This window comes from Vollenhovia emeryi, unplaced genomic scaffold (assembly GCF_000949405.1).
Source record: "Vollenhovia emeryi isolate VEMERY1.0 unplaced genomic scaffold, V.emery_V1.0 DF939145.1, whole genome shotgun sequence".
NCBI classification, from domain to species: domain Eukaryota; kingdom Metazoa; phylum Arthropoda; class Insecta; order Hymenoptera; family Formicidae; genus Vollenhovia; species Vollenhovia emeryi.
Window position 1 is genome coordinate 954,954 of NW_011967221.1, and position 12,076 is coordinate 967,029.

The 12,076-nt window shown below is 42.2% G+C and overlaps 2 protein-coding genes across 2 annotated transcripts in view; both read right to left on the bottom strand.

Moving 5' to 3' along the window:
* The window catches only part of LOC105566305 (four and a half LIM domains protein 2), a 132,071-nt gene extending 123,248 nt beyond the window's left edge, over window positions 1-8,823 (bottom strand). The window contains exon 1 of the mRNA XM_012020209.1: window positions 8,684-8,823. Coding sequence (XP_011875599.1) covers window positions 8,684-8,728 — 45 coding nt within the window. The 5' untranslated portion in view covers window positions 8,729-8,823. The remainder of the gene's footprint in view (window positions 1-8,683) is intronic.
* Window positions 8,743-12,076, bottom strand: part of LOC105566303 — a 4,999-nt gene continuing 1,665 nt past the window's right edge. The window contains exon 2 of the mRNA XM_012020202.1: window positions 8,743-8,972. Within this exon, the coding sequence (XP_011875592.1) occupies window positions 8,755-8,972 (218 nt within the window). The 3' untranslated portion in view covers window positions 8,743-8,754. The remainder of the gene's footprint in view (window positions 8,973-12,076) is intronic.

The following is a 12,076-nucleotide window of genomic DNA, read 5'->3' on the forward strand; positions in this document are numbered from 1 at the left end:
ACGATGGCACGCAAAAACATCGTACGTCACCGCGCCGAGTGAAAAACAACAAAAAAACGTCGAGAATTCGTTGGCCCATCTACGTAATAGAAAATTCCGTACTTATCACTCGCTCGCCGAACGTCGAGCCGGCAGGCAGCAGCGAGAGTTGTTCCGTGCGTGATATTATTTTTACGTTACCGGTTTCCAAGACTCGATCGCGAAGAATGTAGGGATAAAACGCTATTGATTTGTACACCTTTATCAGTGACAAGTAACGTTACTCGATTAATTATTAAGATTCTAAAACGTGTAATGAGAAACGAATTGTTGAAGCGACGGCTCTTTATCAACGTGTATATGTATAGATATTTCACGAGACCAACTCATCTAAAACTTGAATGTAAACCGTGGTACTTTGTCGCGGTTACATCTCGTTTACGCACCGCGCTTTTAACTATCTATCGATTTCGTGTAATCTGTTCCATTTTCGGGGAGAGAAATTTGTGCGACTTCGGCGTTTACGGCTTAATTCGCTCTGTCGTTCTTTGCAATTCGAACGGGCAGGAAGTAAAGAACGTCGCTTGCTGCATTTCACGATATTTTACATCGCGTACGGGAGTGTCCGAAATTTCGCGCGAGTGAGTGCTGTGAGTGTAAGTGCAACAAGAAAATCTGAGAAGAAGAGCAGGCCTAGACGGCATCGGGCAACGGCAGAGAAATCGTAAGGTAAGTGTCTTACATTTTTGTTATTTGCTACTTGTGCAAAATGAATCATCTGTTCTGTGCTTTTATTTTATTTATTCGAATGATTCCAACGAGCATTCGAATAAGTGTTAGAGACAAAACCATACGTATAAAATTTTGTAAGTTCATATTTAAAAGGAAGACATTCAGTATTCTATAATATATAATTGTTTCAATAAATACCCATTTTTTAAATATAAAATATAAAGTATGTTTAATACAATAGTTTCGATTTTTCATAATTAGTCTATAATAATCGTATACATTTTTGCATTGTTACAGTTTAACATATATAGTTAGCGATGTACAACTTCGCTGTTGCGACTCGTATCAATGAGTGACATATTACTTTTTATTTTAAAGTGTCATTGCGCATATAATTACTTTTCTCTCTCTCTCTCTCTCTCTCTCTCTCTCTCTCTCTCTCTCTTCGCGCGTGTACAAATTCTTAAAAATACACAATGCTTGACCACAAACAGCGCGCGTGAAGCGCGCGTTCTGTCATGTCTATAAGATAAACTTTTTAATAACATTGAAATAATAAAAATAAAAAATATGTATTTCAACTAGAATAAAGAAAGAAGGCTCGTTTCTAATTTCGTGTCTCCGCTCCCGTAACGCGATCTAAATACAAGTTTGACTTTATGATCGTACATTGTATCCAAACAATTCTGGATCACATAGCTTTAATCGTCAGCTCCCGTTCGGTCGTTTGAAAGCGGCGACGGACTTTACGATCCAGATGATCGAGGAGATCGAGGCACTTTTCGACGTATACGTCGCACCTCGTGAAAGTCCAGCGCATGGTAATACGAAACCGAAAAAGTGCCCAGCAAAAAAGCGCCTATACGCGAATGAGTTCCTCGTTGCTTTCACTCGAGCTTGAGATAAGAACGGGTGGTCTTTCACACGGACAGACTAGCTGATCTTAATAATATAAAATTACGGCATTAATTATCACAGTAGATAGTGAATTAGAACGTATTAGTCATTTAATTTATCAATGACATTTCTATTTGTTTAAACATTGCCAATTTGTTTAGATATTATCAGCAGTTAAATGAGTAGCGTTAAAAATATTAATACCAGCATATCGCATTTGGAAAATTGATACTTTCTATAAACATTAAAGGCGACCATTCATAATAATAGCAAGGTGCCCAAGAAATTGATCAACAAAGAGGGGCTGTGTACAATACAGATTTAATCAAAACTAATTTGACATCATGAAATTCCGAGAGAGAAATAATGGAGGACGATGACGAAACGGCAAATCTGTCAAAGCTATTTACGTACTTGTTACACTTTTGCGATTAATTACAATCGACTACCTTGACAAGCCAAGAAACGCCTTGTAAAGAATATCCATAGTAAAACGTGACGCAGAACCTTACTTTAACGAAATCTGGATTTGTCAGCGCGAAGTTGGAAGCTGTGCAAAAATGTGGAAAGATCAACAAAATAAATCTCCGAATAAAACGACTATGCTTCTGCATTTCTGCTATTTGCCACTTTTGTACATATTTTATCGCACCTTCTGTGGAAGGAAGGATGGCATACGATACACATGTGAGTGTAATTAATCGCGACGACAGTGTTGTTTATCGAATTGCTCGCATCTGATGGCGCGGAAACGTCTCGATCGAGTACGATTCGGAGTGTCGCGAGGCGTCGAAGAGCCTCGCGAAGAATGCTAATAAATCGCGCGAATCGACATGGTCTCTCTCGAAGGGGGAAAAACGTCTCTTTCCAATTAGCACAATCCCCATAACGGGGAAAACTGGATACCTTCTTATAGATAGGGCGGCACGTACGACCAATGCGTATGCTCGTGGAACTGGGTTGGCCCGACGACGTCGCTCATGCGGCCGTCGCCGTCTCTCTAAAGAAGGTCAAAAAATGTCGAGGACAATAAACCTGTCTTGTTTAGCTCCGCTCGTGTATCGAGGACAACGACAAAATTCGAGGAGAAGACAGCAGCGTGTACACATATATTCTACGATCGGCTCAAGTCATGCATATCCAAGTCGTCCCAGACATGATCGGTGCATGTGCGCGATAAAAAACGAGAATCAACGTACGCTGTCTTATCGAGTATCGTTCTTGCTCGATCAAGTCGCTCGATATCTGCGTTACACGGCGGATACTATCGCGCCCTATTTTCACAACCACTAAATATTCCAGGGAAATTCCGATTTGACGGAACGATCGCGCTACAGGAATCTCACGTGAGAAGAAGCGGTGAGACCTAAAGAGTGAGAATTACGTATTCCGGAAAAATTAGCATAATCCCACGTGGGGATACGTCGTTGCCATCCGGCCGAAATTGGCAACGACTACGTACGGGTAAAATATTAAAATCATATCTGGCACAGACTCGTAAATAACAACGGCGCGAGAAAAAGTTGCTCGCGCGTTTAAACATATGGATTCAGGCCGACGCAACGAGACGCTCGAAAACTTATTATTTCACGGACTCGTCTTTCGTCCCGCGATAAATCGCTTTGATTCGGTGGAGATTAATAATGCTAATAATATCCGGATGTGCATTCGATCGCAATATGATTTTTTTCCGTTATAACTGTCGTTTATGCACCGTTTGACGCTATTATTAAAACTGTATTATAGCGAATTCGGCAGTTTACACTAGTGCACATTGAGTGCGCACTAAGGCTTGTTTACAGTCAATTCTTATATTCAAGGATCATCTTAAATACTTTTTGAAATACTTCCTGGCTAGTAAAATAATCTGTATAGCATTCGTATGGGTCATTTCTTTTGGCCAAGTAGTTTTTTAACATGTACTTGAGATGATCATAGATATACGAGTAGACTCTGAACAAGCCTTGGTATGCACTTAGTGCGCACTGGTGCAAGCTGCCGAATTCGTTAGACGAAATTTATAATTTTATAGTTTCGCGACACTCTCGATATATCGCGGCTGTATAGGACATAACTGATACAAGAGGAAATGTCACAGGTAACGCAGAGAGAGTTGGTACAATGTGACTTTTAAATGCATTATCGCAGACTGCATTTTATTATTAAAGTTGGCACGTGCTTTCCATATGTCGCACCTAATACAGTAGGCACATTAATAAAATATTTTATTAGCACAACTAAATATTAGCCGTCCATATTTTACAACTGAAATTTAGTTGCCACATGCAGTTTTTAGTTACGGCAGCTACGTTTTTCTTTTCGTGTATTATACAAATGTCGATCGATGTATTATATTACATTATAAATTAAGGAAGCAAAACCAATATAATTTTGTTACCATAAATTTACTTTACATTCATGACACTTTTATATTGCTCGTTAATTACTTTCCTGGAGTGGTTTTAATTTTGTTTCTAAAACACTGTCTTGTCTCTATGTAAAATCGAATAAACATTTTACATATAGCTCAACGATTTTGACTATCTGACTTGTCATAAGCTAAACATATGTCTCTGAGGAAAGCGAAAATTGTTTTAAAATTGTGTATTTGGAGAGCTTATTTAGAGTATAAAAAATAGAAAGTTTCTTTAATGCATTTTTCAAGGAGAATGTATAATACTTACGCAGAGAGAATTTTCTCTTAAAATTTATCCTGAAAATCATGTAATCGTAGGACAACACGGCATTTCGAAGAATTTTAAGACAATTTTTTGAAATTCTACCATACATTTTTCTAATAATTGCGAAATGCCGTGTTGTCCCACGATTACATGATTTTCAGGGTCAATTTTAAGAAAAAATTCTCTCCGCGTATCATTCGATTATCGTCCCTAACACCTTAGAAGGATCAATTGTTCCAAGATCGAAGAAAGGTCAACGACGCGGCAATTCTGAATGAGCCTTTACTTCTATCGCCGTAGATATCGCGTTACATCAGTGCACCGGCCACGGCGCGCGTTAAGGCACCTAATTACACGTTACGTTCGACCCACACGCACGCACACGCGAGTAGATTACCGAATGGTAATGCTCTCCGCCGCTGGCTGTCTTGAGGGACAGACCGAAGGAAAGTGGGTGAACTCGGCTCGATTTTGCGGCGAGAAACCCGGCGCGTTGCTCACTCCACCTGTCTTCGTTTTTCCTTTCCCGTTCGCAGCTGGACCTCACGTTAAACCGAGATTAGCAGAGATTCATCTCGGATTCGGATGACGCCCGCGCGAAGCTAAAGTCGTCCGGCGATCTCGCGTGCAGCGAACAATTCTAAGACTTATTATCAGGGGACATCCACAACGGGAAAAATTAAGTCCGCTTATTTTTAGCTTCGGTTGGCCTTGTTGTACATTTCACTTTCCCCCCCCCTCTTCTAGACAAATCCGATATGCCTATTTCACTCTAATTGTACCGAAAGTAAAGCCAAACCTAATTCGACCAAAAATGGATAATAAGTAATTAACCAAAATTTCATAAGTTTTATCGACCTACACTGGCTATAGTGATTTTTGTTGACCGTATCAAGCTATTAAAATTCTTATTGCGAAAAATATTACCCCAGCCAGGACTCGAACCTGGGACCTCCCTACAATCCGTGACGGGCGTCTTAGTAAAGTAATTAACTCTTGGGCCAAGTTTCACAGTGGCTAGTTAGCTTAACTAGTTGTCAAGTAGTGATGCCTAACCACTGATACAAAATTCGGTAAGCTATTTACAAGGTTAGATTTTCACAAGTTGCATTTTCGCAAATAAGCTTAAAAAAATATATATATATACATATAATCTTGTAAATAGCTTATTGAATTTTGTATCGGTGGTTAGCATCGCTACTTAACAACTAGTTAACTAGCCACTGTGAAACTGGGCCTTAATTGCCAAAGGAAATACAAAGGATTAAATTTGTCAAGAGCAATCGCACGCGATTTCTAAAAATAAGCGACAAGAGATAAACGACGAGATGACTAATAATGAAACATAAATGCTAATCATTTCTCTATCGTCATGACGAAGCGTAGAGATCATTTTCGTGTCACCGCAGCATCGGAATATTAACTTGGGGAAATCTTATCGATGCGTCGTTAATCGCGACGCGCAAATAGCTATGCGCGTAATAGAGATAAAAGCCCTCGAGACGCGCTAACGATATGATAATGATATTTCAGTAAACACGAGCGATTTTTTAAGCTACGTAAATACATTGTTCCGTCGATGGAAACGGGGTGGCCGTTCGCCGTGCTGCGCGAAGTTATACGCGGCATGCGAGGTCGCGGATATAATCTAAGCGCGATCGATTTAATGTTCCGGTGGAAAAGAGCATTGTGCCATTTTGCTGGGTGAGCCGACCGAAATGAAAAGCTCTTTCTTGTGTATAACACGCTGAGCACGTAATCAGGATATAAGCGAGTTATAGTCGGACTGCTCTATAATTTAGAAATTTGCATGAAATATCACAGAGAGCATAAAAAATGTCTGAGATTGTAAAAACCGGCATTCTCTCGAGATGCTAGTAAAGCTCCATATATAGCTCAGCCAAGGTCACTTGTTAAATAATACACCTGGTTCCAGATAAAGATGATAATACGCCGTACATAAAGCTCCAGGTGTAAGAATAGCGATGTGTATAAAACTTTTACTACGTGCGTTATTAAAGACTCGAAGCATTCACGGTAATTCTGTTTCTTCCGTTAGCAAAACGAAAAAAGCAACTTCTTTCAAGTTTAGGTATAGAATTCATCATGTTTTAATCACTCTCAAATCCTCTCCAAGCATTTCGACGTATGAAACGGTATTTACCTACGGAAATTATTCGCTTGTAATCAAAGATTGATAAGAGGAATTCGCGGTTAGCTGCGGCATAATTAAAACTGCGTAATACGCGAGTATTAGAAAAGGCCATTAAGCTACTCGAAAAGATGCGTGTAAAAAGGACGCAGCGTGGGTGTGTAGGTACATTATCTCGATACTCGACGACACTCGTTGACAGCCTGTACTCCTGGATAGCGCGGAACAATTCGGTTCAAGGGCATCGCAGGTACTAGGTTACGCAGGCCACGGTCATCGTCAACGCACACGTGTGACACGATGCACCTTGCACAAACTGAAATCGCATCGATTCGATCCATCAGGCACGAGCCCTCCGAGTGCCGCGTTGCGGCGTGAAAAAAATTGTCGTTCGCAATTTTTCGGCTCGACTTGGCGTAACCCTCAAAGTTTTTACGCGGCTCCCTGCTCGGCACCTCGTTTATTTCACTTGAATCTGAACTTCTGTAAAACAACACGGTGTCTAACAACAAGATTCTCGTATCTGCACAAAGTTTTTACACGCAAGGTTCTGTATACCAAAGTGAGCTTGCTATTTCGGAAATTCGTAAGCTGCAATGGTGATAATTAAGCCTTCAATCGACCATAACTGGCAACGTGTTTTTAACACAGAAAATTTATTGCGAAAAATATTACCCCAGCCAGGGTGTTTTTGCAATAAATTTTCTGTGTTAAAAATACGTTGCCAGTTAAGGTCGATTGAAAGCTTAATTATTGTTAGTCATGTACTGGCGTCAAATAATTCTTGATGTTATTCAACGGTGATGTTTGTAAAATTGTCACTTTCAGAGGACGAAGGTCCGTTTACATACATATTCGTGACGTATCAATGCCGTGTCAGTGACGTGCGTGATGTATCAGTGACGGTTAATCACACCTATCCATACAGCTTGGATTCAGCGAGGGGTAAACCGCTGACGGCATTGTGGTGTACAGATTTGCGGCATTGCTGGGCATTAGTTTGGGCATTAGGCCTTGCTGGGGCATTACAAAGATAAAATTAGATAAAATTAGATGAAATAAAATATTATAATAAGATAAAGCAATGCCCACTGGGCATTGGTGTGCAAGATTTTGGCGCGGGGGAAACCGCTGACCAAAATCTTGTACACTGATGCCCAATGGGCATTACTTTATCTTATTATCTTTTTTTATCTTATTTTATCTTTTTAATGCCCCAGCAAGGCCTAATGCCCAAACTAATGCCCAGTAATGCCGCAAATCTGTACACCACAAGGCCCTCAGCGGTTTCCCTCTCGAGTTTCAGTAATTTTCAAGATAGCTCAAGTTTACGGACGACGAATTGGCAATGACTCTTATAACTTTACATGAAAACAAAGCAAATATAAGATTGAACGGCCCGAATACGGGACTGTGTCGGACGTGTGTGTGTGTGTGTGTGTGTGTGTGTGTGTGTGTGTGTGAGAGAGAGAGAGCGGCACGTCCATTATAAAACAAGAAGACAATATTTGTCATCGCTGATACTGACGGAACTGAACAGACACGTCACGGATATATGTGAATGTACCTTCATGCGCCTAAAACAATTAAATACACAATTGCAAACAAAAGCACGTCCCGATCAATAGACGTAGGATGCGAACAAGGGAATTGCAAAAGATTCGGATAAGAAATCGATTAACTGCGCGATCTCAGAAATATTTGCTGATTTTCATTAACATCCAACACATTCTCTTTGAAGGCGCATCGCAGGAAATAGAACGCATTTTAGATTGCGCTTAACAAAGCTTTTCAGCGGAAAAGAAATTTAGCGATAGTCGCCCGAGATTCCCGGCTTAAAGAAATTATAAAAGAAACACGTCCTTGTTAGGAAATAAATTTAGGGCGATAACACATTTCATTTATTGTATCCTCGAGTGAAAAATGACCTTTGTATATATTATAATTATTTAAACAACCGTACGGTTTCTATAAATTTGGCCGCATGTTGCGCAGAGCATTTTAATATTTTCAAGTAAACAAATGTCAGTACGAAAAAGGCAGGGAATAACGAAGTAACTCGATAACGATCGGCGTTAAAAAATCGCTTCCGTTAAGCGTGCAATCCGTAGATCCCACCATAGGTCTGTGCTTTATGGCTGAGCCGCCTGCACTAGTTGAAAGTCGATTGTTTTCCTTCCGTTAGAAGGAGAAATGGAAGAATAGACCCGTACATTGATTTCGAGTAAAAGATTCAGCCTACCTTGTCGTCGAAAGCCTCGACGGGGGTCCGTTGGACACCGTTCATCTTTCAACGGGCTGACCCTCCTAACGTTAGGACCCACTCACAGTTTTTGGTCCTGCACCTGCACCCAGTCGACTGTCGTGGATCGACAACGAGCGAGCACGATGTCCGATGTCACTTTTCACTCCGCGGCCGACAGTTCGCCGCGTCGATAACCTCCATTTCTCGTTGTGTAGACTCGGGAACTCATTCGCGCACGGTCCCGCGAGTCCCGCGCCGCACGCTCGCGAGATCCGCCACCGGCTAACTGTACGGTATATCGATATTAGTATCCGGCAACCGAATCGCTACCGCCGTGGCCGCAGACAGTGGCAGTTGGGGAGAAGACGCCGTCGCGACATTTGAGCGAGGAGCGCGCGTTACCGTCTGCGAGACGCGAGATTTGAAACGCGGCGTCTCGAGGGCGCGCATGCGCGCCGCGACGCACGCGAGCACGTGCTATCTCGGGGAGCACGCGTTTGTTTTCGCCGACCTGAGGGAATTAGCGCGCGGAAGGTGGGCAAAAGAAGAGGCGTGAGAAGGACGTGTGTCGCTAAAGTAAATAGCACGTATTACGAAAATGGAGGAACGTCTTCGTTCGTGTCTTACGGCGATTCCTTTCAAATAGTAATTTATATCGCACGTGTAATATATTGTCTTTTCACTCTCTAATCATCGTCCTCGTTATCACGACTTTTTCATGTACCTTTACATTTCGTAATATCCACTTAAAAAAAAATTCAAAATAAAAAGACTAACTTGTACGTGATTATTTTAACAACGATGAATATTCGCAATAATTTATTTATTAAATAACAAATAATCAATTTATTAAGTTAAAGTGACTCTATTCTTTTTAATCGACACGTGCAATATTAAGAGATGCACCACCTTGTGTGATTCTCTTCAAATCTAATTAACTTGTGATGTAAAGAGAAGGAACTATTTGAAAGTATAATTAATTGAGCGAGAAATCGAAAATATTCACAGATGCCTTTTCTTGATAATCCAAATATGACTTAGTTAGCATTGAATTGCGTGTTGAAAGCAGTCTTTGCATCGCCATTGCTCTAATCCAATTATCACACTCTGTTTTATTTTATCTTGCAAGATATTATTAGAGACGAGAGCTCGTAACGTCTGCTAACAATGATCTTCTAACTTACACGGTGTTCACCTATAAGTCGCTATCGCAGCCTCAGGCCGGTTCTACGTTGATCGTATCGTAGCGTCGCAAGCGCCGCAAATCATAGATTCGACCAATCAGCGTTGAATTAGAACCAGTCTACGACCCTTGCGACGCTACGATGCGACCAATGTAGGACCGGCCTGAAGCCCATATCAGGCTACGGATTGAGATTGGGATTAGATTGAAATTTGACCAAGCACAGTAAAGTTTACTAATCACAAGTTTAGTAACTTTTACTCTAATTGGTCAATTTTCAATCTAATCTCAATCCGTAGTCTGATGCGGGCTTTACGAGCATTTGCGTTCCTAGACACACTTTTAACTGCTTATCGCGAAATACGTGTACGCGCGAAGCTCACTTTATCCATCTGCAAACCACGATGCGCTACCATCGGCGTTTCGAACATATTAAACGATCGTCGTTACTATAACCTACGTCCAATCGATCTCTTTATTGTTACATTCGTATCTTTAGCTTTACTAACGCAGCTACTGATTTTTTTTCAACGTGCAGACGAAGTTAATGCCCTCCCTGTTATCGTCGTAAACGGAAACTAATGCTACAAACATTACACGGAACAAAACGCAGTTGCTCGAGTGAAACGTTAACGTCACGGACTGCCACAAACATAATTCACTGAATTGTAATTTTAAGCATTGCAATATCCAGATTATTGCAACTATCTGACGTTTCTCATTCATTAATGCGGATGTTGTTTCCATGATTTTGTTTCAATTACGCCGATCTTGTTGGTACTTCATTTTTTTCCCCGCGTACGAATGGAGGTAAACGCGCAATGGATAAGTGCGTAGGCATTTTCGGAATGACAACTGCCCGTATTTCTTCGCGTATGGAAATTTCGAAACGACGTTTAAGCGCCGATGTGTTACGCGTTCGCGAGGAAAGCGCGAAATATCGCGTTCAGAGGCGTGAAATAACCCGTCCGCGGGTACGGGGCGGCCATAATGAGAGGAAAGGAGAGGTTCCCGGCGCGAAAGACTTTCAGGAAGACACGCTCTCGGATACTTCAGCTGCTCGAAAACCCGTCGATGTATCCGATGTCTGAGGGGGAGTACAGAACAGGTTTAAGAACGCTGCGGCTGACCGAACTTCAAATCCGCTCTTCTACGGCCGAAACACCGGGATCGATTCGTTCCTCTTTGCAGAATCACGCACGGCAATCGAAACTATCGTAATTTCGGCGAGTTCTTACGCTACGAGAAACTAACGTTGGACCTCGTCGACGGCGATAAGCGAGAAGGTGATTCCGAGTCGAATCGCTTTGGAATTTCTGTTAGGCCGACTCCGAAAAAAAAAGAGACGTGATTTTGGCGAATCGAGTTCTAAGACACCGAGAATTCGATGGTTGCGTAAGATAAGATAAGTAAAACGTGCGATAAGATACGGAAAATATTTTCTCACGTCAATTTTTGCAGTTAAATATAGAGTTTGCCGTCGCGTTCCGGCGTGGAAACGTGAACTCACCGAAATCGTACCGGTTTCAATTCCCGGTTCCTGACACGCAGGTAACGCGAATGCGACTATCATGCGTGACGGCGTGTCCTGTACGCGCCACGCAACAGCTGCGCATTGTGAAAATAATCGCATGGGATTATAGAAAGGACAGTCGGCGCGAGGAAAGTCTTCACTATGCAAATTACACTCGTCGAGAGGCAGAAATGTCTCTAAAGTATAGCTTGTTATCAGCGCGCGTTTCTCGTGAAAGCGACGCTGCGTTACGGCAAGGAAGAACGCTCTCTCGTAAACGCGGCGGAAATTATTCGAAATAAAAGTAACAACGGACAATTGTCAGTCGGGCCGGAGAGCCGGGTCCGTTTCCACCGCGCGGAATTTAACTCGACTCGCGAGGGTTATTCCCCTTCGATCCTATCTCGGCAACGGATTTACTTCCAGGTAGCGCAACTTTCGGACGGGAGTGTCGATCCTCGCAGAACACCTCGTCCCGTGGACAGGTCTCACTCACTTTCCCATATACCGAGTGTCGAACACCATGCGACAAACGAAATTTCCGTCTCGTCCTACGAGCGGGGGGCCGCTCATCTCGATCGCGCGCGCTCGCGCGATCTCCTCGCGGAATCGGGGATTCACCCCCGACGTGCCCGGTGGGTTCGCGGTGTCATCGTTCCCGCGGAACGTGTGGAAGGGTGAGAGAGAGAGAGAG